At 44.3% G+C, this 26,616-nt stretch overlaps 1 protein-coding gene across 7 annotated transcripts in view; it reads left to right on the top strand.

Moving 5' to 3' along the window:
* LOC116942254 (AMP deaminase 2-like) overlaps positions 1-26,616 on the top strand; it is a 72,097-nt gene that overhangs the window by 30,570 nt on the left and 14,911 nt on the right. For 6 of the 7 annotated variants that reach the window (XM_076066953.1, XM_076066950.1, XM_076066952.1 and 3 more), the window contains 2 exons: positions 6,454-6,617; positions 25,713-25,833. In XM_076066953.1, coding sequence (XP_075923068.1) covers positions 6,454-6,617; positions 25,713-25,833 — 285 coding nt within the window. Of the gene's footprint in view, positions 1-6,453; positions 6,618-22,752; positions 23,888-25,712; positions 25,834-26,616 lie in introns of those variants that run through there. The other variant, XM_076066956.1, reaches the window with a different exon arrangement.

Here is a 26,616-nt window from a genome sequence, read left to right as displayed (position 1 = left end):
AAACACAAGATCCAGGTCCGTTTCAACACATTACATAAAATCCGTGATCTGGTTCCGTCTGTAAAAGATGTGATTCCGGACATACAATACCCTGGTGTCTACAAACTAAGTTGCCTCTGTGGTAGTAGTTACATTGGAGAAACCAAACGCCATGTCTCGGACCGCATTCGTGAACATAAAGCAGACCTTAAACACGGTAGGACCAACACCTCGGCCGTAGCAGATCATTGTTCTAATTCAGTAGGCTCACATGCCATTGACTTTTCCAAGACGGAGGTTCTTTGTAAGCCATCTGGCTTCCATGAGAGATTCGTTCATGAGGCTATCCACATATACAAGCACAGAGACAATTTCAACCGAGAAGATGGATTCTATCTTAGCAATCATTGGAAAGATTTGATAAATCATTTCAGTTCTTGATTGATTGTTCACGCTTACAGTGGCTTTCAGACAGCATACATTATAAAAAATTTCGTCTCCCCCCTCCTCTTTTCAAAAAAATAGATGGACTAGTCCTGGGCAAACTGCCAATCGCTGCGCGTGACGCCAACGTTTTTTATAAATAAATAAATGTGCCGTTTTTAAAATACATTTATGCAAACCGACACACCTGATGATGACCGTTTGAGTTATGGTCGAAACGTCGTGAGAATTTTTTATTGTTTTATATATATTTTGTTATTTTGTTGTTTCTCTTCAACGTGACTTTACCGAAAAAACTAAGAATATGAATTACTGCAGTCACGAAAGCTTTAAATCAAAATGTAGGTTATTGTTGTCAATACATTGATATGTTGTTTTTTATCTTAGGCCTTGTAGTTTTATGCCAAAATTCTTGTCACTCACCCTCTACAACTCAACGAGATTGTCACATTTCCAAATATATTATTTGTACTTTCCAATGTATTGATCAAATTATGACCAATAAAACTCCTCACCGGTGGCTGAAGACTTTCGATGGCTTAATGTAACATCAGCATATGGCGACATTTCAATCAAACTGCTTAGAGTTTTTTCAGGTAAAATAAACTCTCACATAGAGTGGCTGCTTCAGCTGACTCTGCTCTCCAGCTGTGACATCAATAACTGCGAAGCATTGGTCATTTATTTGTAATTTGGGTATAGATAATTTTAATGTCATTATCCACGTGCAGTTTATCCAATTTGCAGATTAACCTTGCACCTGAGATTTTGATATTAATAACTCATGGATTTTCCCTTGAGCCCAAATTAATAATATAAAAACAGTTATACATTCTCATTCTTGGAAATGTTTATGACAAATCATAAGTGTTTAAACCGAACAAATATTTGCTCCGGTTAATCTGAAATCCACGTGATTGCCGTTACAATAGAGTAGTTGCATACCTTTACAACAGTGGGCAGAGTTTGTTTGATTTTGATTGGCATGGCTCTGCTATCCACTTAGTGGGTCGTGTCTTCTGCGCGGGAGCAGGAAAGTGTTATTACTGAGCACGTGCATCGATCGATCGTTAGTATTCGTTCTAAATCGAAAGATTAACAATCAAAATCGTCAGTTGTGCTTCATTTTGAGTTATCCGATCAATTATTTTGTGAGTTTTCATTTATATGTAGAGACATCATTGAACGCTGTATGTAACTGCCGCTAGTTATGGCCTATAGTAACGGCCTTGGGTCAACAGGGAGCAGAAGTGAGGCCGTTGGGCCAAGGTTAACCCCAGTGTAGCTCAGGACCAGGGGTACAAACCCCCGAGAGAGGGGCTGGGAGATAAAATCACGCTCCAGGCCCCTCCGGACGGTTCCAGAAGGGAGGAGTGGCCAGGGCAGAGTAAGCCAGAAACCGGTATAAAAGCCGGTCCCCTGAACGGGACCGGCAGTCGTCGTTCACCTGAAGACTCAAGAGCCACCCTGGAGTTGCCACCTTGAAGACCCGAAGCGAACAGCCCAAAGGGCTGAACCCGAACCCCTGGCTAGGGTCGGGCAAAAACTTAACCAGTGAAGAAGCTAGAGCATAACCAGTGTAAGGCAGGCTAGCCGGAGGAAATACCTCCCTAAGAATCGGGTGGAAGGGGCCATACCCCTTTGTGTTATTGTTATGTTATAATAAACGTGCTGCTTCCAGAAGAGAGAAGTCTCTGCAAGTTTTATACCCACTACATATACATTTTAGTGGTTTTTGGAATCAAGATTCATAGAAAATGAATATATTTAGATTTTCCACGATTTTTAATTATCCGCGGCCATCCTCCCTGTCTACTATATTTATAAATACATTTAATAGATTTTCAAAGAAGACTATTGAAACGGATTTCTTAAAATAACAAAAAAACAATAAGAATAGGCTTTACCCTTTCTGGCAATAAAGCAGGAGATGTTAAAATGTTCAAACACCAAATAGATACCTATTGCACGGCATCAAGTCTGTATTAACCACACATACTTGTGGAAAACCATGCAAACCAACATGCTCTGATAATATATGCATTGTCTTTGAAACTGATTGGCCTACCCTAGAGGCAGCCTTCTTTATGGCCTTGGCTCACCAGTGCCAGACTAATTTTTTTTCAATAGCGCATACTTGTCAACCCATACGGTTTACCCGTAATTTTATACCGGGAAATTAAGTTTTCAGGTCTATACAGTGTACAGCTGTTTCAATATGAGCAAATTTTTTTTTTTGTTACTCCCTTGTGATGGGACATTTTCGGATGAACTTTGAGATTTATAAAGGCACGGGGTAACCAATACGGTCTGAATTGGTCTGTAATAAGGTAGGCACTGATAAGGGGTTGACAGATATGATAGCGTATCCCACTACTATTTCTGTCCTCGTCCTTAAAACCCTAACCATCCTCCCCCTTCCCGTTCTTAACCTCGCCCCTCCCTTTTCCTGTCATCACGCTTCTTTGCCATTACTTCCTCTCCCCAATACTCAAATCCCATCCCTTTTCCCCATCAACAAATACTAATGTACAATTTTGTATTCTTGTAAAGTGCTTTGACTCAAGCGTGATATAAAATCCTAAAAGAAACTGGCAAAAAGGTCCAAATAGATTACAATTATAATAGCCCAGAAATGTCCGTAACGGCGCGTGACGTCACTCCACATGCCGCACCCCCCCCCTCGTCATTAATAAATAATCATGAGCGGGTGGATTTTCACACTCACGCGGAAGAAGGTCGAGCGGGAAGATTTTTTTTTTCGCAAAGTACCTTAAAATATGAAGTTTCTTTACAGAAAGTGACGGCCAAAAAATAATATACGCTGCACAGTGCTACATCTGTACGTGACGTCACTGCAAAAGAGGCCCACTCCTCTCAATAATCGTGATCGGGTGGATTTTTACACTCCCGCAGGTCGAGCGGAAAGACATTTTTTAACGCAAATTCACTTTAAATTGTACGCTTCTTTAATGTAAGTTAATCAAATAAATAATTATACGCAGCAACACAGTGTATTTGGTGTCTTTATTTATTTCTTCAGCACTTGAAACAAAAGGTAAGTCAAATGTTTGGTTCTAAACTCTTTGGTTCGTTATAACTACGTGACTTTACCGAAAGAACCAAATAGTATGGATTCCTGCAGTCACGAAAGCTTCAAATCAAGATTTTGCTTCTAAATTATGATAAAATAGATACATTTCTCTGCCATTTTCCAGACATTGTATCGATTTTTTATTTATTACAACCCCAGCGCATGAAAGCAGAACAAAAGAAAGTATCAGAGCAGTGATTTTGAACAAATTGAAGGCGAGTTAAACGCAGTGCTCCAGTGACATGAAGTGAGGTGTTTTATGACACTTTTGTGCAAGAATCTGTCATTAATACAGTACAAGAGATTCACGCAAAATATCGTATACCGAGGTTTCATTTTTTAAGTTAAGAAAAATATATTTACGTGCAACAATTCCTAAAAAAATTACAATCACAAGAAAACGTAAATGTACATCTTTAATATTACCGATTCCGTCCTAGGACGGCCAAAAGGCTAATTTAAGGTCAGTCACATGAAGTGAGGTCTTTATGACAGTTTGTGCAAGCATCACTGCCATTAATACAGTACTACAGTTAAATGCAGTGTAGTGTTTGATGACATTCTTTCGTGCAAGATTCACTGCCATTAAATTTACACACGATACTATTATACTGTGCTCAATTTTATTGCAAAAGGCTAGTCTTTAATGTCTGAAAATGTGACAATCTGGTTGGGTGGTGGAGAATTAGTGACTAGAACTTTTGTATAACATTTCCACGGGGCCAAACTCAAATAAATACGGATCAAGTTTAAAGCAGTTAGACGTAGCTGTCGTAGCGGAAACCTGGATCGCCTCACATGCACCAAATGCAGTGAAGATGGACACCACACTCCATGTGTGCTCTCCGAGGTTCTTCAATTTGTGAAGTAGTTCCAGCCAGGTTATGTCCTATCACAACTCTGGCTGTCACCTGATGAGGCTGGTTGTAATTACCGGCGAAATGTCGTACTCTTAATTGTAAATGTAGGTTTACTCTCTAACACACCAGTGTGCTGAACAAGTAACGAATTGGCATGTTTTGTTTAGGTGACAAACCTTACTAATTGGCTGTGGGGTAGTGGCGGGTTTAACAAAATATACGTATGCAATCTCACCCAAAAGCCTCTTATGGGTGTTTTAACTTGCACTTTATTTATCTTCAACACGTACAACCTACAGCACATACCAACTTGTGGGAATTACTCTGTTTAGGCACCCTGAACTCTATCTTGCCAACTCCCCTTGTCCACTTCTCCACCCTTCAACTTTCTCTGTCTCTCCACCAATCCCCATCACCTCCCATAACTGTCCTCTGACTCCCCATGTATATTTCACTTTTCCCATCCATGATTTTTTCATATTAATCTCTCCAATCTGATTTGAAGTGTTTCACCACCGTACAATCAGACTGCTCAACACGTCATCTCTCCATGTGACGGGTCGCCAATGGGAATTGAGCACTCCCTATTTCAACTCGGTTCAATAGATTCAGTGAGTGTCGATTTGTTGTTTATTCGTTGAATATGGTTCATCTCTCAGCGTCCCTTCCAAATTGACAAGTGAGGTGATCGACTTTTGCCGATCACATAAGTTTGAATCTCTATCTCTGATTTTGCATTAGTAGATTTTAGATTTAAAGCTTTCGTGACTGCAAGGATCCATACTCTTTGGTTCTATTCGGTAAAGTCACGTAGGTAAATAATAAAACAACAATAATCACGACGTTTCGGCCACAACACAAGCGGCCTTCATCAGGTGAAGGGACGAGCCTGTCTGGAGGACAGCGCTGGAGTGGAAGAAGCCACGCTTAGATCACGACATTTAAGCTGTGTGAGAAGAAGAAGACCACGGGCTTTGACAAAGGAAATTAGCATATAATTTAGCATTGAAATAGCTAAGTTAAAGTATACACATCCGCAGAGGTGCCCCTTGACAAAGGAATTAACATCGAATTTAGCATTGAAATAGCTGAGTGATTAGCTAGTAACTGGTCACAGAAATAGCTATGTTAAAGTCAGAGTATATACATTCACCGAGGCACCTAGTACTCATCAAACAGGAGAATTTAGCGAAACACAACCACGCTCAGACATCGGACCTGTGTGCGAGCAAAGAGGTGGTGTACGTGCCGGTGGACTTGCAGTTTGGCGAGGGGGGGGGGGGAGAAAGGGGGGAGGGGTATTTTACCTATTGATGGTGTGAAAATGGGAATTTATAAGAGCTGCAAAAGTTTGGGGTACCACTACTCGAAAAATATACTGTACCATTGAAATTAGTTTAATGTTTAGTTCGATTTAGAACATCTTTCCAGTGGTTGCTTAATTTGAAACCATCCTCTCGGTTTAAATGAGCCATTTCAATGCTAAATTATATGCTAATTCCTTTGTCAAAGCCCGTGGTCTTCTTCTTCTTCTCACAGCTTAAATGTCGTGATCTAAGCGTGGCTTCTTCCACTCCAGCGCTGTCCTCCAGACAGGCTCGTCCCTTCACCTGATGAAGGCCGCTTGTGTTGTGGCCGAAACGTCGTGCTTATTGTTGTTTTATTATTTACCTACGTGACTTTACCGAATATAACCAAAGAGTATCAGTAGATTTATTGACTGGATATCTCAATTCGATCTACAGTTGTATTTCTGTACAATGGAGTTAGTAGTTTGTGTATGAGCGTGGGTGTCTGTGAGTGTGTATCTTTGTGCGAATCTGTGTGTATGCATGTCTATGTGAATTGTCTCTACACATCTCTGTAGGTCTCTATGTGAATGTCTCTATGCACCACTGTTTGTCTGGATGTGAGTTTGTGTGTCTCTGTGCACTTATTTGCATTTATACACATCCACTTTTTGTGTGACAGTTCCAGCAATTTTGTTGATCGTTTATTGTTGTCACGTGACCGCTATACAGTCTGTGGTGACCTAAACTGTCCAGGATTTTCAAACACATGCTTCCTTGTCTCCAGGTGACTGGGTTTGACAGTGTGGATGATGAGTCGAAGCCAGAGGAGGGCGTGTTCACTGTGAACAGTCCGCTGCCCGGACAGTGGACTCAGAGCAAGAACCCATCGTACTCATACTACCTGTACTACACCTATGCTAACATCACCGTGCTCAACCACCTGCGCCGGTGAGTTTCTCAGAGTTCTTGCGAGTCTCTGTTAGACTCTATGAGATTCACTGAGACTGTCTCAGACGCGAGTGTATGTCTCTGTGTAAATGTGTGTCGATGCATCTACGCTGGTTTCTGTGTTCGTCTGCGTATCTCTGTGAATCTCTCTGAGTGAGTGTCTCTGTGCATGTCTGTGAGTCACTCTGTCTTTAAGTGATTGTGTGTCTCTGTGAGTCAGTGGGTCTCTGTGGGTCTCTGTGAGCCTGTGAGTCGTCTGTGTGAGTCTCTAGATCTCTTTCTGAGTTTGGGTATCTGTGATTATGTCTCTGAGTGGGCTTGTATTTGAGCCTTTGGATCTTGACTCATTGTTTGAGTGAGTCTCTGCATCTTTGAGTCTGTGTGAGTTTTTGGGTCTGTGTGAGTGTCTCTGAATGAAGCTGTGTCTCTGTGAATCTTGTGACTCTCTCTGAGTTTGTCTCTGAAGGAGTTTCTGTGCCTTAATGTGAGTCTGTCTTTGAAGTCATCACCACTCCCGATGCTGGCTGTACTTGCAAATAGTCCTATAATCCGACGCAAGAACGAATGTCGCATTGTGAGAATAAAAAAAAATAACCTAACAAACACAACACTTCCTCATTTACATAAGATCTTGACTATCCACCACCACCTATACGAAAAGTACGCTGATCGTTCTGGAGAACAGCAGAGGTTCTTCTGGGGTCGAACATCACTCCAGAGGAAAGGTGGCATCACCAATGGGCCAGTGTAGCTAAAAAAAAATGAAGATCCCATTGCCAAACCTCCTGGCTTCCCACAATCAATGGTTGATCATAAACCACATCAGGGCTTCTCATGGGTGATATGGATAATTTGTGATGCATAAGCGGCATTTAATAGACAATCCACATTGCAATTGTGGTGCACTTCAAATAGTGGACCACATTGTAAAGAGTTGCCTGTCATATTCACTTTCCGGCAGGACAGTAAAAGTTAATTTTAGATCAGATTTTCTTTACTGGATATCTTAATTCAATCTACCCTTGTTTTATATACAACAGAGTAAGTGCATCTGTGGTTTGTGTCTGTGGGTTTCTTGATGAGTCCGTGGGTCTGTTTATGAGTGTGTATCTCTGTGTGAGTCTGTCTACTTACCTGCTGTAGATCTTTGTGTGAAGTTTGTGGATATCAGGAATATGATTTAACACCTAACATTTTGCAACCAATATTTAAGTACATTCATTATATTTCGATTTAAAGCTTTCGTGACTGCAAGGATTCATCTTCTTTGGTTCTTTCGGTAAAGTCACGTAGAATGAGAATAAAATAATACATTAATAAAATAAAATAACACGATAAAATTCTCACGATGTTTCGGCCACAACACAAGTGGCCTTCTTCAGGTGAAAGAAACAGACCTGTTGGGACGACAGAGCTTCAATGAACGTTGTTAAGATTCGTAGCGTATTTTAAGCTGGTTTAGAGAAGTGAGGCACCTTGACAAAGGCGTTTACATATCAAACAGGAGAATTTAGCATTGAAATAGCTGAGTGATTAGCTTGTGACTGGTCGTAGAAATAGCTATGTTAAAGTAAAAGCTTACACATCCACAGAGGCACCTAGTACAAATCAAACAGGATAATTTAGCATTGAAATAGCTGAGTGATTAGCTTGTGACTGGTCACAGAAATGGCTATGTTAAAGTCAAAGCCTACACATCCACAGAGGCACCTAGTACAAATCAAACAGGAGAATTTAGCATTGAAATAACTGAGTGATTAGCTTGTGACTGGTCATGGAAATAGCTATGTTAAAGTCAAAGCCTACAAATCCACAGAGGCACCTAGTACAAATCAATCAGGAGAATTTAGCATTGAAATAGCTGAGTGATTAGCTTGTGACTGGTCACAGAAATGGCTATGTTAAAGTCAAAGCCTACACATCCACAGAGGCACCTAGTACAAATCAAACAGGAGAATTTCGCATTGAAATAACTGAGGGATTAGCTTGTGATTGGTCATAGAAATAGCTATGTTAAAGTCAAAGCCTACACATCCACAGAGGCACCTAGTACAAATCAAACAGGAGAATTTAGCATTGAAATAACTGATGGATTAGCTTGTGACTGGTCATAGAAATAGCTATGTTAAAGTCAAAGCCTACACATCCACAGAGGCACCTAGTACAAATCAAACAGGCGAATTTAGAATTGAAATAGCTGAGTGATTAGCTTGTGACTGGTCATAGAAATAGCTATGTTAAAGTCAAAGCCTACACATCTACAGAGGCACCTAGTACATGGACGCCAAAGGGGCTGCAACAACTCGACTATCATATAGTAAACCGATGTGAAAAAACCTAAGTCTAAATTACATCAATATAATAAATGTACTCAATATATTCTTCAATAAGCTGAGCTATTAACAGTAACTGGGTGTACACTACACTATATAATGAATACCATATAGTAAACCAATAAAAACTAAAATATAAACTACCTCAATGTTATCAATGGACTCTATATTCTCCAATCTGCTAAGCTACCAACAATAAATCATTATATATCACAATGCTATATGGCGAAAAAATGGGTGGATTCTTACCCTCAACTTCAGCACACGGATAGCTACGAGCCCCGTTCAGACGGACGAGTTCATCCATGGTCGGAACGGAGGAGGGGGAGAGAGACAGCTGCGAGGCGCTGTTATACTCCATGTTGTAAACCATACCATTAACCGTGGTGTGAGAGGCATTAACAGTCAATGCCAGTGAAAGAGCTGCGGTCTGAAGGTCATCGTAAAATACAATTAATTAAGAACCGAAATGGTTTAAAACATCTTTCCAATGGTTACTAAGCCAGAATCCATCTTCTCGGTTGAAATTGTCTCTGAGTTTGTATATGTGAATGGCCTCATAAACCGGCTGGTTTGCAAAGAACCTCCGTCTTGGAGAAGTCAATGTCATGTGAGCCCACTGAATTATAACAGTGCTCTGCCACGGCAGAGGAGTTCGTTCTACCGTGTTTCAAGTCTGCTTTATGTTCGCGGATGCGGTCCGAGATATGTCGTTTGGTTTCTCCAATGTTGCAACTACCACAGAGGCACTTTAGTTTGTAAACGCCCGGGTACTGTATGTCTGGAACAGCATCTTTTACAGATGGAACCAGATCACGGATTTTATGTACTGTGTTGAATCGGACCTGGATCTTGTGTTTATTCAGGATTTTGGAGATCTTTTTAGTGACTCCTGCAATGTAGGGTAAGGTGATGGTTTTGAGTGGCTCCACAAGAGGATCCTTCTTCATGACTGGAGTGATGGCTTTGCGGATTGTGTAGTCGGAGTAACCATTAGCCCAGAGAGCCTGGTGTACGTGCTGGAGTTCATTGGTAATGTGTTCCTGGTCAGAAATGCATTGGGCTCTATGGTATAGAGTCTTGATGAGGGAGTTCTTCTGGGATGGATGGTGGTGGGAATCCGGTTTCAGATAAGCATCTTTATGGGTAGCTTTCCTGTAGACAAGAGTGGCTCATTGAACCATCATGTCTCTTTTTAATTAAGACATCCAAAAAGGGTAGTTTGCCATCTTTTTCGACCTCCATGGTAAATCTGATGGCTGGGTGTATGGAATTGTTGTGGTCGTGTAATTGGTCTAGAGCAGGCTGGCCATGTGGCCAGATGACAAAAGTGTCATCCACGTACCTCTTCCATAAGGTCGGGCGTAGAGTGGCATTCTGGATGGCGTCAGTTTCAAATTTTTCCATGAATACGTTGGCTACAACCGGAGATAGGGGGGAGCCCATTGGGGTGCCCTCAGTTTGTTTGTAGAAAGTTCCATTCCAGGTGAAGTATGTGTTGGTTAAGCAATGTCTCACCAGGGGGGGTACATCAGTATGCAGTCCTTGATGAACCAGGTCTTCAATGATAGCGATGGTGTCAGGTACCGAGACTTTGGTGAACAAGGACACCACATCAAAACTGACAAGCAGGTCGTCTGGGGACAGGGAAATGCCTTTGATTGTTGATACCAGGTGAGTGGAATTTAGTACCGCAGAGGTGTTTTTTCCAGTGAAAGGTCGCAGTATATCAGCAAGAAAATGTGCCAGTTTATAGGTGGGGGAGTTGATAGTAGAGACGATGGGACGAAGGGGTGTATCTTCTTTGTGTATCTTTGGAAGGCCATATAATCTTGGTGGTCTGGCAGCAGAGGGTTTCAACGAGAACTGTTTGGTCTGATCAATTAATGCTGTTGAATCAGAGATGATTTTGTTCGTTTTGATAACCAGGCTGTTGGTGGGATCTCTTTTTATTTTTGTTTTGCTGTCATCATTGAGTAGTTCTTGAATTTTGTTGTTATATTCTGTTTTGTCCATAATGACAGTGGCATTGCCCTTGTCGGCTGATAACAATATCATCTCTCTTTTTTAATTGAGATAATTCAAAGCGTTCATCTTTGCTGATGTTGCTAGGTGGCAACTTAGCGTTTTTGAGGGTTGCAGCGATTTCAGATCTTGCTACGTCTGCAGAGATGTGACTCAAGCCCTTGAGTGCAACGTCGACATGGGCAATGATATCATTAACCGGTATGTGTCTCGGTGTGACAGCAAAGTTTAGACCTTTAGCTAAAACGGATTTCAGACCATCAGAAATGGAACTGTTACTGCGATTAATTACGACTTTGTTAACGTCTATCTTTTCGGTGTGTGGATCCGATTTTTTGTTGGAGAGGTGATTGAATTTGGAAATCAAATTGTCCCTACATTTGGTCGACAGTGGCAGCCGAAGAGGTAGTCATATTGTCTACATGTTCCCAATCCGATGAAGACATTGTTGCTGTCAATGTTAAGTGTGATTTGTAGAGTGTTTTGTCTAACTGATCGAGTTTGGTGCGTGTAAGTCTGATTTTTTCCGAGATAAGAGCGAAGCTAGTTCTAGCTAGAATTCGTTTTGCATTGAGAGAAGTTGCAGCAGCAGAGGTTAGTGTAAATGCGGTTGGTATTACCTTAGAGTCGCGGCATCTCTTCAGAAAGGTGAGAGACTCGATTAGTTGAGCCTTCTTATCCCGGAGTCTGTTAAATGATCTTAAGGTTGTGTAGAATCCCTCCCCGTAGAGGCGGTTAAATTTCGATTTAAAGCTTTCGTGACTGCAAGGATTAATCTTCTTTGTTTTTTTTGGTGAAGTCACGTAGAATGAGAATAAAATAATAAAATAATAAAACCACACAATAAAATTCTCACGACGCTTCGGCCACAACACAAGTGGTCTTCTTCAGGTGAAAGAAACAGACCTGTCGGGACGACAGAGCTTCAATGAACGTTGTTAAGATTCGTAGCGTCTTTTAAGCTGGTTTACAGAAGTGAGGCACCTTGACAAAGGGGTTTACATATCAAACAGGAGAATTTAGCATTGAAATAGCTGAGTGATTAGCTTGTGACTGGTCATAGAAATAGCTATGTTAAAGTCAAAGCTTACACATCCACAGAGGCACCTAGTACAAATCAAACAGGAGAATTTAGCATTGAAATAACTGAGGGATTAACTTGTGACTGGTCATAGAAATAGCTATGTTAAAGTCAAAGCCTACACATCCACAGAGGCACCTTGTACAGATCAAACAGGAGAATTTAGCATTGAAATAGCTGAGTGATTAGCTTGTGACTGGTCACAGAAATGGCTAAGTTAAAGTCCAAGCCTACACATCTACAGAGGCACCTAGTACATGGACGCCAAAGGGGCTGTAACACTTCGACTATCATATAGTAAACCGATGCAGTCACGAAAGCTTTAAATCGAAATTTAACCGCCTCTACGGGGAGGGATTCCACACAACCTTAAGATCATTCAACAGACTCCGGGATAGGAAGGCTCAACTAATCGAGTCTCTCACCTTTCTGAAGAGATGCCGCGACTCTAAGGTAATACCAACCACATTTACACTAACCTCTGCTGCTGCAACTTCTCTCAATGCAAAACGAATTCTAGCTAGAACTAGCTTCGCTCTTATCTCGGAAAAAATCAGACTTACACGCACCAAACTCGATCAGTTAGACAAGACACTCTACAAATCACACTTAACATTGTCAACAACAATGTCTACATCGGATTGGGAACATGTAGACAATATGACTACCTCTTCGGCTGCCACTATGTCGACCAAATGTAGGGACAATTTGATTTCCAAATTCAATCACCACTCCAACAAAAAATCGGATCCACACACCGAAAAGATAGACGTTAACAAAGTCGTAATTAATCGCAGTAACAGTTCCATTTCTGATGGTCTGAAATCCGCTAAAGGTCTAAACTTTGCTGTCACACTGAGACACATACCGGTTAATGATAACATTGCCCATGTTGACGTTGCACTCAAGGGCTTGAGTCACATCTCTGCAGACGTAGCAAGATCTGAAATCGCTGCAACCCTCAAAAACGCTAAGTTGCCACCTAGCAACATCAGCAAAGATGAACGCTTTGAATTATCTCAATTAAAAAAGAGAGATGATATTGTCATCCTCTCAGCCGACAAGGGCAATGCCACTGTCATCATGGACAAAGCAGAATATAACAACAAAATTCAAGAACTACTCAACGATGGCAGCTATACAAAAATAAAAAGAGATCCCACCAACGGCCTGGTTACCAAAACGAACAAAATCATCTCTTATTCAACAGAATTAATTGATCAAACCAAACAGTTCTCGTTGAAACCCTCTGCTGCCAGACCACCAAGATTATATGGCCTTCCAAAGATACACAAAGAAGATACACCCTTCGTGCCATCGTCTCTACTATCAACTCCCCCACCTATAAACTGGCACGTTTTCTTGCTGATATACTGCAACCTTTCACTGGAAAAACCACCTCTGCGGTACTAAATTCCACTCACCTGGTATCGACAATCAAAGGCATTTCCCTGTCCCCAGACGACCTGCTTGTCAGTTTTGATGTGGTGTCCTTGTTCACCAAAGTCCCGGTACCTGACACCATCGCTATCATTGAAGACCTGGTTCATCAAGGACTGCATACTGATGTACCCCCCCTGGTGAGACATTGCTTAACCAACACATACTTCACCTGGAATGGAACTTTCTACAAACAAACTGAGAGCACCCCAATGGGCTCCCCCCTATTTCCAGTTGTAGCCAACGTATTCATGGAAAAATTTGAAACTGACGCCATCCAGACTGCCACTCTACGCCCGACCTTATGGAAGAGGTACGTGAATGACACTTTCGTCATCTGGCCACATGGCCAGCCTGCTCTAGACCAATTCTGCGACCACATCAATTCCATACACCCAGCCATCAGATTTACCATGGAGGTCGAAAAAGATGGCAAACTACCCTTTTTGGATGTCTTAATTAAAAGGAGACATGATGGTTCAATGAGCCACTCTGTCTACAGGAAAGCTACCCATACAAATGCTTACTTGAAACCGGATTCCCACCACCATCCATCCCAGAAGAACTCCCTCATCAAGACTCTATACCATAGCGCCCAATGCATTTCCGACCAGGAACACATTACCAATGAACTCAAGCACGTACACCAGGCTCTCTGGGCTAATGGTTACTCCGACTGCACAATCCGCAAAGCCATCACTCCAGTCATGAAGAAGGATCCTCTTGTGGAGCCACTCAAAACCATCACCTTACCCTACATTGCAGGGGTCACTAAAAAGATCTCCAAAATCCTGAATAAACACAAGATCCAGGTCCGATTCAACACAGTACATAAAATCCGTGATCTGGTTCCATCTGTAAAAGATGCTGTTCCAGACATACAGTACCCGGGCATTTACAAACTAAAGTGCCTCTGTGGTAGTTGCTACATTGGAGAAACCAAACGACATATCTCGGACCGCATCTGCGAACATAAAGCAGACTTGAAACACGGTAGAACGAACTCCTCTGCCGTGGCAGATCACTGTTATAATTCAGTGGGCTCACATGACATTGACTTCTCCAAGACGGAGGTTCGTTGCAAACCAACCGGCTACCATGAGAGATTCGTTCATAAGGCCATTCACATATACAAGCACAGAGACAATTTCAACCGAGAAGATGGATTCTGGCTTAGTAACCATTGGAAAGATGTTTTAAACCATTTCGGTTCTAAATTATCGTGTTTTACGATAACCTTCAGACCGCAGCTCTTTCGCTGGCATTGACTCTTAATGCCTCTCACACCACGGTTAATGGTATGGTTTACAACATGGAGTATAACAGCGCCTCGCAGCTGTCTCTCTCCCCCTCCTCCGTTCCGACCATGGATGAACTCGTCCGTCTGAACGGGGCTCGTAGCTGTCCGTGTGCTGAAGTTGAGGGTAAGAATCCACCCATTTTTTCGCCATATAGCATTGTGATATATAACGACTTATTGTTGGTAGCTTAGCAGATTGAAGAATATATAGAGTTTATTGATAACATTGAGGTATATTCTTAGTTCTTTATGCAAACCAACACACCTGAAGACGACCGTTTGTGTTATGGTCGAAACGTCGTGAGAATTTTTATTGTTTTATATATATTTTATTATTTTGTTGTTTCCCTTCAACGTGACTTTACCGAAAGAACTAAGAATATGAATTACTCCAGTCACGAAAGCTTTAAATCAAAATATTGAGGTAGTTTATATTTAATTTTTTATTGGTTTGCTATATGGTATTCATTATATAGTGTAGTGTATACCCAGTTACTGTTAATAGCTCAGCTTATTGAAGAATATATTGAGTACATTTATTATATTCATGTAATTTAGACTTAGGTTTTTTAACATCGGTTTACTATATGATAGTCGAGTTGTTGCAGCCCCTTTGGCGTCCATGTACTAGGTGCCTCTGTAGATGTGTAGGCTTTGACTTTAACATAGCCATTTCTGTGACCAGTCACAAGCTAATCACTCAGCTATTTCAATGGTAAATTCTCCTGTTTGATTTGTGCTAGGTGCCTCTGTGGATATGTAGGCTTTTACTTTAATATAGCTATTTCTATGACCAGTCACAAGCTAATCACTCAGTTATTTCAATGCTAAATTCTCCTGTTTGATTTGTACTAGGTGCCTCTGTGGATGTGTAGGCTTTGACTTTAATATACCCATTTCTGTGACCAGTCACAAGCTAATCACTCAGCTATTTCAATGCTAAATTATCCTGTTTGATTTGTACTAGGTGCCTCTGTGGATGTGTAAGCTTTGACTTTAACATAGCTATTTCTATGACCAGTCACAAGCTAATCACTCAGCTATTTAAATGCTAAATTCTCCTGTTTGATATGTAAACCCCTTTGTCAAGGTGCCTCACTTCTCTAAACCAGCTTAAAAGACGCTACGAATCTTAACAACGTTCATTGAAGCTCTGTCGTCCTGACAGGTCTGTTTCTTTCACCTGAAGAAGGCCACTTGTGTTGTGGCCGAAACGTCGTGACAATTTTATTGTGTTATTTTATTAATTTATTATTTTATTCTCATTCTACTTGACTTTACCGAAAGAGCCAAAGAAGATACATTCATTATTTTGTGATGTTAATTAATTTACGCTAATTACGCTGTATGCCAATAAAAGTTTGTAGACCCCTTAGGATTTTCCCCTTTTTATAGATTTCAAACCTAAAATGTTATGAAATCTTAATTTAAGTCCTAATTATAGATAAAGATAACCTGAATAAACAAATGACACAAAACCATGATCCTATTTCAACGTTTATTCCTCCTCATGATTCTACATTCAATAATCATGTGTGATAAAGTATGTGAACCTTTAGATTCAGTAACTGGTGACACCCCCTTGGGCAGTAATGACTGCAACTAAGTGATTCCTGTAACGTCTTCAGCTTGCTGATATGGGTTTCCTTGCATAGACAGCTCGCTTCAAGTCCTACCAAATTTTTTTATAGGGTTTAGGCCATTTTAAAATACGTAATTTCTTCTTCCGTAGCCATTCTTTTGTAGATCTGCTTGTATGTTTAGGATCATTGTGTTGCTGCAAGACCCACTTTCGGTTCAGCTTCAGCTCATGGATGGATGGCCTGGCATTCTCCTTTATAATCTTCTGATACATTGCAGTGTTTAGTTTTCGCCTAACAACGTTTCTCATTGAAACCTAATAGATCTACCTTTGTCCAGAGAACATTGTTACAGACGTCTTGTGTGGATCATCTATGTGCTTTTTGGCGAATGTCAGACAGGCAGCAATTATCTTTTTGGAGAGCAGTGGTTTGTTCCTTGCTATCCTCCCATAAACACCATTCTTGTTCAGTCTTTCTCTGATAGTTGAGTCATGGACACTCACACTAGCCGAGACGAGAGTGGTCTGCAGATCCTTGGATGTTTCTCTGGGGTTCTTGTGACTTCCTTGATGATTTTCCAGTTCTTGGAGAGATTTTGGTAGGACGACTGCTCCTGCGTAGAGTGACTGTGGTCTTGAACTTCCTCCATTTGTAGACTATTTGTCTTAGTTGATTGGTTGATCCCCAAATCCTTAGAAATGGTTTTGTAACCCTTTCCGAACTATTGAGCATCTATAACTCTTTTTCTGAGGTCCTCAGAGATTGATTTTGATTGTGGCATCACTTGTTTCCACACACCTGTATGGTGAAGACCAAACTCACAAACTTTCTGATCTTTATATAGGGTGGAGCCTCCCAAACTCACCCCTGAAGATTTACCTAATTATTTAAACACGTGATTCTAATGAAATCAGGGCTTTGTTAAATGTTTCACATACCCTGAACCTCAATTATTACTTGTTTAATTCATACATCATTTTGTTTCAAAAGACATGGAATTGGTTAATTTCAACCCTATTTGATATTTAAGAAAAGACTGGCTTTGATTCAAGAAGGCTATCATGGTAAAACTATGGCATTTCAATAATTGTCATTGGGGGTTCACAAACTTGGTGGCTTCTGGGGGGGATGGGGTGCTGGATTTTCAAAAACTCCCACTAATCACTAATGATTATTTAAACGTTTTTTTTATTCACATTATTACATGACATTACATTTTTCGGTGTTGTTACATGTTTTTTGTTTGTGTTCTAAATGTATTTACTATGTAATTGGCATAAGTAAACAGAAATAGACAAAAATAAACATCTTATTTTTATCAGTTACTGTGCTGTGTATCATGTACTGTATATAATATTTAACGCCGAAATCATGCAAAGCTACTTTTTTCGTCACGTACATGGTGCCGATCGCCGTAATGGTTACAGCATTTGGAGTGGTTTTGCCAGTTTCGCCAGATTGGGCCGGAAACGCTGGATAATGTTGGAAGCCGGATATTCATGCACAGGATAATCAATGATCACTATAATTCACAACCTTGATGTAGTATTTTGTTAACCAGACTGGATAATAAGATTAGTATGAGTATAGGGGTATAGCGCTGGCTGCTGGCGGAAAAGGGTAACTGCAGTTGTATGGCAGTACTCGCGTCAGCAGGCCACAGTATATACAAGAGGGGGACATCTAGGGGAAAGGTCATAGAAGGGGCCCATCGAGAAGTCCCGGGAACCCGCTAGTTGTTTTCCAGAAGGGGGGCGTGGCCAGGGCGTAGCAAGGCCATGCTGGGAGCATAAGAGGGGGCCCTGAGCAGGAGCTCGGGGCTGTTGCTGGAAGAGGAATTCCCATCGTGGCTGTTTAAGACCATCGTCGTCGCCATCTCATCGTCATCACCATCTCCTCGTCGTCTCCGTTTTCACCATCCCGGGGTGCTGTTAGTCAGACAGCCTACCAACTATATACTTGGTTCATCTTCTTTGGTTCTTTCGGTAAAGTCACGTAGAATGAGAATAAAATAATAAATTGATAAAATAAAATAACACAATATTCTCACGACGTTTCGGCCACAACACAAGCGGCCTTCATCAGGTGAAGGGGGGAGACTGTCTGGTAGGACAGCGCTGTCCTACCAGACAGTCTCGCCCCCTTCTGGTAGGACAGCGCTGTCCTACCAGACAGTCTCGCCCCCTTCACCTGATGAAGGCCGCTTGTGTTGTGGCCGAAACGTCGTGAGAATATTATTGTGTTATTTTATTTTATCAATTTATTATTTTATTCTCATTCTACGTGACTTTACCGAAAGAACCAAAGAAGATGAATCATTGCAGTCACGAAAGCTTTAAATCGAAATATATACTTGGTTCTTTAGGTAAAGTCACGTAGAAGGGAAATAATCAAATAATTAAAATAAAACTATTACATTTTCACGACGTTTCGATTGCTATACAAGCAATCATCATCAGGTGTGAAAACCACAGCAAGAACATTTTGAAAATCACCCGACCACTTTTAAAAAATATATATTAATGTGGTTTTCACACCTGATGATGATTGCTTGTGTTGCAATTGAAACGTCGTGATAATTTTATTGTTTTATTTTTATTATTTTCCTTCTACGTGACTTTACCGAAAGAACCAAGAATATGAATCCCTGTAGTCACGAAAAGCTTTAAATCGAAGCCTACCAACTGTAGGAGCTAAGGAGTACCACTGACAATCGACGGTCTTAATTATAATAGTGTGCACCCACGTAGGGTGTGTATATATCCCGATGGTGCTTGTTCAATAAAGACGTGCCTCCAAGTATTACTGTCTCCGATCTGCGTCACGACAACTGGCGTCAGAAGTGTCAAGAAAAGATTTATTCATGTCAAAAATGGCGAAGCAAAATAACCCACCTGTAGTGTCGTCGGAGGATGAAGATTGCGGGAACGTTATCCCCCCAACATCCCCGGCGTCTGGGACACTGGAGCAGCGGGAGCAGGGTGCAGGATCGTCGCTGCTGTCTGCCGAGGAGGGGTGGCGGGAGCTCGCCAGCCGCCTCGGGGATCTGCTGTCCTCCGCCGTGCAGCTCCTTGCCAGGCTTGCTGTAACTGCGCCTGCTGGAGGGGCCGCGGTGCATGCGGCCGGGTCGCTTCCCGCCACGGTGTCCATGTGGAAACCGGCTGCCATTTTGCCTGCTGCGAGTGCAGCATGGTCGACGGCCGCCATTTTATCCGCGCAGAGGGAGCTGGAAGGCACCAAAATCGAGTCACCCTCGGCGGCACTCGCAGGAGCGCCATTCCAACTAAGATGGTTGCCTCCCATCCGAGAGTTTGTAGCGGCGAAGGGCGACTGAACGGCGTTTCGACTCCGCTTGGAGGCCGCGTATACGTCCATCGGTTGGATGGAAGCGGAGGCGCTGCGCGCTCTGCCGACGGCGCTATACAACGACTCCTTGGCGGCATTCAAGGCCATTCCAGAGGCGGATCGAGTGACTCTACCTCGGGCGTATGCCCAAATGATGGCCATTTTCAACCCGCCTTCCAATACCTGCGGAAGGTTTTTGCTGCGAAGGCGGGGAGAGGCCGAGACGCCTCTCGCCTTCCGCAGCGCGCTGCTGGCCTTGGGCCAAGTGGCGTACCTGCATATGGACTAGGCAGCACTCGACTCCTTGGCGCTCGAGAGGCTGCTGTCGCCCTTTCCATACAGGAGGAGGACGATCTGTCATCCTTGAAGGTGGCCCGGTGCATCCAGATCCACCTCAACCTACGCCAGTGGCCTAAAGTGGCTACTTGCGCGTGGGATTGGGCGGAAACCGGAGGGGCCTGTGGCACGGGAGCTGCTGCAGGCATACGCATCGCTCGGTCGGGACCGACGTGGGAGGAATGTCAGGGAACAGCAGTCGGAGAGGGGCTGGCAGGACAAGAATCCTCTTCTGCCCTGGAAGTCCGCAACCGCCTGTTTTAATTGCGGCCAGCTGGGCCACATCGCCAGGGGGTGCCGGAACAGCGTGGGAACGTCAACCTCGCCTTCGACGTCCTCCGCCCCAATGACGCCCGCTTCTTCAGCCTCACAGGCAAGGTGTGACACATCGGGCACCCTGCCGCAATCGCCACCTCACGCATCCTTTTTGCCGCGCTTGTCCGGTTCCGAGGGTTGTGTTCCTCCTTCTGTCGCGGTGTGCGAACGGCGGTCTCGGGCGTCGATCGGGTGGCCTTGTTGCATTAAGCAGTGGCGCAAACTGGCGCACCGTGTTGTGGCAGCTGCGGCGGGTTTGTCTGTGGTGGTAGGGTTCATTCAGGGGGTAGAAGTGAGAGTCCTGGTTGACACGGGAGCTTCGGCCAAATTTATTTCCGACCTCGTTTTTTATTTATTGCCTCCAGGATCTCACTGCCTTAGCGCCGTCGCGAGTGCTTGCGTTGCCGCAAACAGCGGGAGTTTGGCTATTGTAGGGCTAATATTGGCAAGAGTCCGCATTGGGAACATTGAGTTGATGGGGCCGGTGTTGGTCTCCAAAACGTTGGCTATGCCCTATTTTGGGTACTGATTTTCTCAGAAGAATGCCCCTTAAGATCCTTGTCGATCAGGGCTGTATTGAATTGCCGTCGAGACAGCGGTTGGCCTTTTTGAAGTCTCCTACTCAGCAGCGGCTAACGCTACAGTCCAGGCCCTAGCGAGGGAAACTGTCACGGTTCCGCCAGGGGCACAGATGCTGGTGCCCTTACGGTTGCGGAAGCGTCTGGATTTGACAGATTCCGAAGAAGGGGTCCTTTTAACCCCCTCTAATACAGCGACCTGGGATCTCGCGTTGGTGGGTACTCAGACCATAGTGAGGGTGGACCAGGAGCCCTTTTTTCAAGTGCTAAATGTGGGGCTGGGGGCTGCTGTGGTCCAAGTCACCTACCAGAAGGGTGTGCAGCACTGCAATGCAGATGCACCGTCCCGTTTACCACCGAGTGACCAGTGTGCATGTTCAATGGGTGCTGGTTGATGTAAGCCATCGGCTGCGGAATCGCCACATGCTGTGGTCGCGTAGGTCGATGCGGCACCACTCGTGGTGGATACGCATAGTGACGGCACGTTGGGTCTCACGCATGCTGAATGGGGACGCCTCCAAATGGAGGACGCCTCGTAGCTAAAATTGCGGCGCTGCGTTGGTGCGAGAGGCAGTAAAACCATGCCAGCAGGGTTGTCCCTTATAGTCCTCCACGAAGGACTTTTGATCAGATGGGAGGAGCTGCAGCGTTATTGCATGGTCCACTGCTTGCGGGGTAAACTCACACGGGTGGTCCATGACAAATTAATGCACCTTGGATTCTGTAAAACCTAATGCTGAAGCTAGACTTCTATTGGCCAGGTATGATGGACGATGTATACCACATGGTAAAAGGTTGTAGTGACTGCGCACGCCGCAAGCCAATGTCGAGGCAGGCCCAGCCTCCATTACAATCTATCACGGTGTCTCGCATTAATGAGCTAGTCGCACTGGATATTCCCGGGCTGTTCCCCGCTACTCAGAGGGGAAATACATTTCTCCTGGTTGGGGTGGAATATCTTTCTCGGTACCCGATGGCATGGCCTCTGCCAGACCAGTCAGCCGCATCCATTGCGGACGCGTTTTTGCACGGCAACATAATGGATAAGGGGGCTCCTGAACAACTTCTTACAGATCAGAGGTGGAATTTTTCTTCTAAATTGTAATGGGAGGTGTGCGACTCCCTGGGTACAAAAAAAAATTAGGACTTCGCCCTACCATGCTCAGACAGACGGGATGGTGGAACGCTTGCACAGGACTCTTACGTCCATGTTGTGCCAACGAGTTAATGAGGCGCAGTTAGACTGGGATTTGCACATCCCCGGTGTCCTGGCCACCTATAGGATGGCCCCTCATTTTATCTCGTGTACGGAAAGGAGAGTGATCCCTCCATGCAGGCTCAGTTGGGCATGGACTTGGGTAAAAAGAGGGCTGTCATGCCCATGCCCATGAAGGTCACGCTTGGGCGTTTGACAGAGGCGCGGGAGGCATCTCAGGGAAATTCGGCCAAACGGCAGGCCGCAAATGAGAAGCTCGTGGGGCAACGGGAGTTCGGGGCCCCATGGACAACTGGGGACAAGGCTTGGTTGCATTGTCTCCAGGCGCCCCTGGGTATATCCCCTAAATTGCATCGTCCGTGGCAGGGCCCTGTTGAGGTGATCGAGGTCAAGAGGCCGCGGTGTGTGCGTATACAGGTCAGTCGCCGTCGCTGGTTTGTGCATTTGTAGCGGTTAAAACCCTATGTTCCACCCTATGTAGATAGTTCATCTCCACAGCGGCGGGTGTCTGATGTGTCCGACGAGCCGGGGCGACTGAGCCCGGAGGCTGCACTTCAGAAGAATTGCATTGTGCCACCCGCAGGATCCCAGCCCTTGAAGTCTGGGGATTCCCCGGCAGCGCCTCCGTGCGAAGGACCGCGTGTGGAAGCCCAGTCGCCATCTTCTTCTCCCAAGCCGTTTACGTGATGTTCCGGTGGTCCCCAGCGCGCAAGTTCCTGCTAGTGATGGTGGACCGGCGTCGAGGACTCGCTTCAAGAGCGCTTCTTTCCGCTGAACAGTTCCCTTCCCGTCATGACAGTTGTGTTCCGACGTCGTCTGTTGGGTGGCCGCCAACGCAAGCCGGGCTGGGACTTCTGGTTGATCTGGGGTCGTGGCTGCGGAGTGCCTGCGGACGTCCTGGATTGTTGCGCTTCCGTCGCGGTTGGGGTTAAATAATTACGGGGTCTTGTTACTGATGTCTGCTAACCCTCCCTTTGTGTTAGCACACATTCTTGTAAGTTTTTCCCCCTCTTATTGCGTGATTGTTGTCAGCCGAGACACCTGTTTTTTTTTTCATGGGGGGAGGGGTTGATGTAGGGGTATAGCTTTTGCTGCTGGCAAAAAAGGGTAACTGCGGTGTACGGCAGTACTCGCGTCAACAGGCCACATTATATACCAGAGGGGGACATCTAGAGGAAAGGTCATAGAAGGGGCCCATCAGGAAGTCCTGAGAACCTGCTAGTAGGTTTCAGAAGGGGGCGTGGCCGGGGCGGAGCAAGGCCATGCTGGGAGCATAAGAGAGGGGGGCCCTGCGCCGGAGCTCGGGGCTGTTCGTGGAAGTGGAATCCCCGTCGTGGCTGTTCAAGACCATCGTCGCCATCTCGTCGTCTCCATTTCCACCATCCCGGGGTGCTTTTAGACAGCCTACCAGTTCTAAGTAGTACCGCTGACAATAGATGGTCTTAATCATAATAGTGTGCACCCACGTAGGGTGTGTATATATCCCGATGGTGCTTGTTCAATAAATACTGTCTCCGATCTGTGTCACTACACGAGGATAAAAGAACACCATAGGAACATCAAATACTCACAAACACCATTGTCAGCAGTTGCGGAACATGCCTGCCAACAAGGACGTCCAATTTCTTTTGATAATGTTGATGTACTATGAATAGCTAATTACTATTGGCCAAGATAACCCATTGAATATGAGCGAAATAAATATAATTTCAACGTGATGGCTATAGCCTGAGTAATGTTTGGAAATGCATTCAGTATTTATATCACAACCTGAATAGAATAGTGTTCACATTATTGATACGAACAGCATTGTTAACTTTACTCACCAATTTAGTATTACTCATGAACTATGGATAACCTGTATCCCCACCATTATATTTACATATCTAAGAATATACAATTTAACATAACACGTATTCAAATATATTCAACTTCATGTATCACTTCCTGCTATTTTCTGGGTGCATATTGATGACATCGCACCACCGCTTGAAGGCCCAAATACTGGATGACTTTTTCAGATTTCTGGCAACTGCTTGATGATGCTGGTTTTAATTACCAGTGAAGCGAGGAATCAAATTGTTAAATGTTTTTAATTTCTCTCCAGCACACCACTGTGTTGAAGCAGTAATGCTTTGGCACTTTAATTCATGTTAACAATTTGTTAATTGGCTGTGTCGGGTTGAGGGTTTAATAATATTTAACTTAAGACGATCTGAACCAAAAATCAATTATGAATGAGCAATAAGATTCTTAACTCTCGGGAGAAACTTTCTTAGCTGCCCAGATTGGCTGCCTTGTTAGAATGTGTGTGTGCCTCTGTCCCTCTGTGTGTGTTTCTGAGCATGTGTATATTAGGCGGGGAGCTGTAGTGTTGTGGTTAGCACGCTGCACTACCAACTTGGCAACCCGAGTTCGATTCCTGCTCACAGCTAACACCAATGGCGATAATCTGAACCGGTGCTGAGCTTCCCCTAGGTTTAGTCAGCCTCAAATGAGTACCTGCTGTGATGTATAAACATCACCACTAGGGAGACAAAGCCGGCTGGGCGTGGTGCTGGCCATCGACTCCCTCGTGTGCCGTGCCGGCCTCCATAGGTGCCCGCTAACACTCGCCCCAACAGTCTGATAAGGCTATATGGGGGATCTTTGTCTTTTGTATCTCTATGGGGCGTGATAGTATTGTGGCTATTGCACACGGTCATCTGAGTTCAATTCCCACTCACAACCAATAACAGTGGCAAATATATAAACCAGTCCTCGGCCTCCACTGAGGAGACAAGGACATGGTGTGGGCTACCCCCCCCCCCCCATGACCCTCTACTCACAACTTTCATGATGGCGGCAGGCCCAGGTAAAGCTGCCTGGCCTGGAGTCAGAGCCATTTTTTCTCCCTGGAATGAACATGGATATCCTCTGGCTGCTAGATTTAACATAGTTTGACCAGGTGGTCCAAGAAGCGTTCCATGGCTGTACCAGACGAATTTCCACCTGGTACAGATACAATGGGTGGCGGATTGATACCTTGGTAGAGTCAATGGATGGCTCCGTATTGGCCAACCATGTGAAGTACGCTACTGGTCAGTTGGAGGCATTCACTAACAACGGGTGGGTAGAGGCGTGATGCTCACAACGAGCGGAGTGCCGGGCGGCTAAAACGCAGCAAGTTGGCACAGTGGGGTGCACATGGGATGCATCTGCTGGTCATGTCAGTCATTCCACCCATGGCACCTGGGTCTGTCCTGTAACCCCCTCAACACTTCAATTGACCACAAAGTGCACTTAGCCTGGCACAAGCGTTGTGATGACGTTTCCAGCACTTAGTGGCGAGAGGCAGCTGTTGTTGTCCATGTGTGTGTAATGATTGTCTCTATCTCTCCCCTGTTCCTTCCTTTGCGTGTGTCTCTCAAACGATTTATCCCTATGTCCCTGTGTCTCTCTCCCTGTATCTGTCGGTGTATGCCATTGCCTCTGTGTTTGAGTGTTCCTCTATTGCTCTCTGCCATTGTCTCCCTCTCCCCATTGCTCTTTCACCACATGCAGGGAGAGGGGTCTCTCTACGTTTGTGTTTCGTCCCCACTGTGGAGAAGCGGGACCAGTGCACCACCTTGTGTCCGGGTTTCTGCTCGCAGAGAACATCTCACATGGACTGCTCCTACGCAAGGTGCGCACGCAGCGAGAGACAGAGGGAGACATGGAGAGACACGGAGAGGGAAACACTGAGAGGGAAAGCGAGCGAGAGGGGGGAGCTAGATACAACTGGGAGAGAGAAAGGGGGCAGGGAAAGACAGACATGGTGAGAAAAACAGAGAGACACACTGAGAGAAATATACAGAGGGATTCACGGAGCGAGATATGGGAAGACAGATTAATGAAAAGGTGCATGGGGAAAGACGCAGGGAGAGGAGATGGGGAGTGAGAGACAGAGAAGGGGGACAACAGAGAGAGAGAGAGGGAGCAAGAAACAGACAGATAAACATGGAGAAAGACACAGGGACATGATGAGTCGGAGATAGAAGGGTGGGGAAAGATGTGATGAGAGACAGATGCGGACAGAGGCATGGGTGGGGGAGAGAGGGAGAGGTGTGAACTTGGAGCTCCTGAAGAACATTTCAGTTATCAAGATACCTTGTTTCATCTTAATTGCTGTGATTACAAGAGTGATTTTAAAGAAGTGTTACTCTATGCTCACTGTAGGCAGGTAATCACCTGATTGTGTTGTTTTTGTGTTCCTAATCACCTGATTTGTGGTGTTTGTGCTTATTTTCTCTATTTAAGCCTTGCTGACAAGCAGGCAAGCACAGTGACATCGGTTTACGGTTTTTCGATTAACATTTTGCATACCATAGAACCCCATGGTTTCGACTAACGTTAACATTGTGTACTCTTTGGTTCTTTCAGTAAAGTCACGTAGGTAGAAATAAAATAAAACAAATCACGACGTTTC

The sequence above is a fragment of the Petromyzon marinus genome, chromosome 14, assembly GCF_048934315.1.
Source record: "Petromyzon marinus isolate PM22_M1 ecotype Great Lakes invasive population chromosome 14, UKy_Petmar_22M1.pri1.0, whole genome shotgun sequence".
In the NCBI taxonomy this organism is placed as follows: domain Eukaryota; kingdom Metazoa; phylum Chordata; class Hyperoartia; order Petromyzontiformes; family Petromyzontidae; genus Petromyzon; species Petromyzon marinus.
Note: the sequence above shows the minus strand (reverse complement) of the source record. Positions and strands in the feature narration are given on the sequence as shown.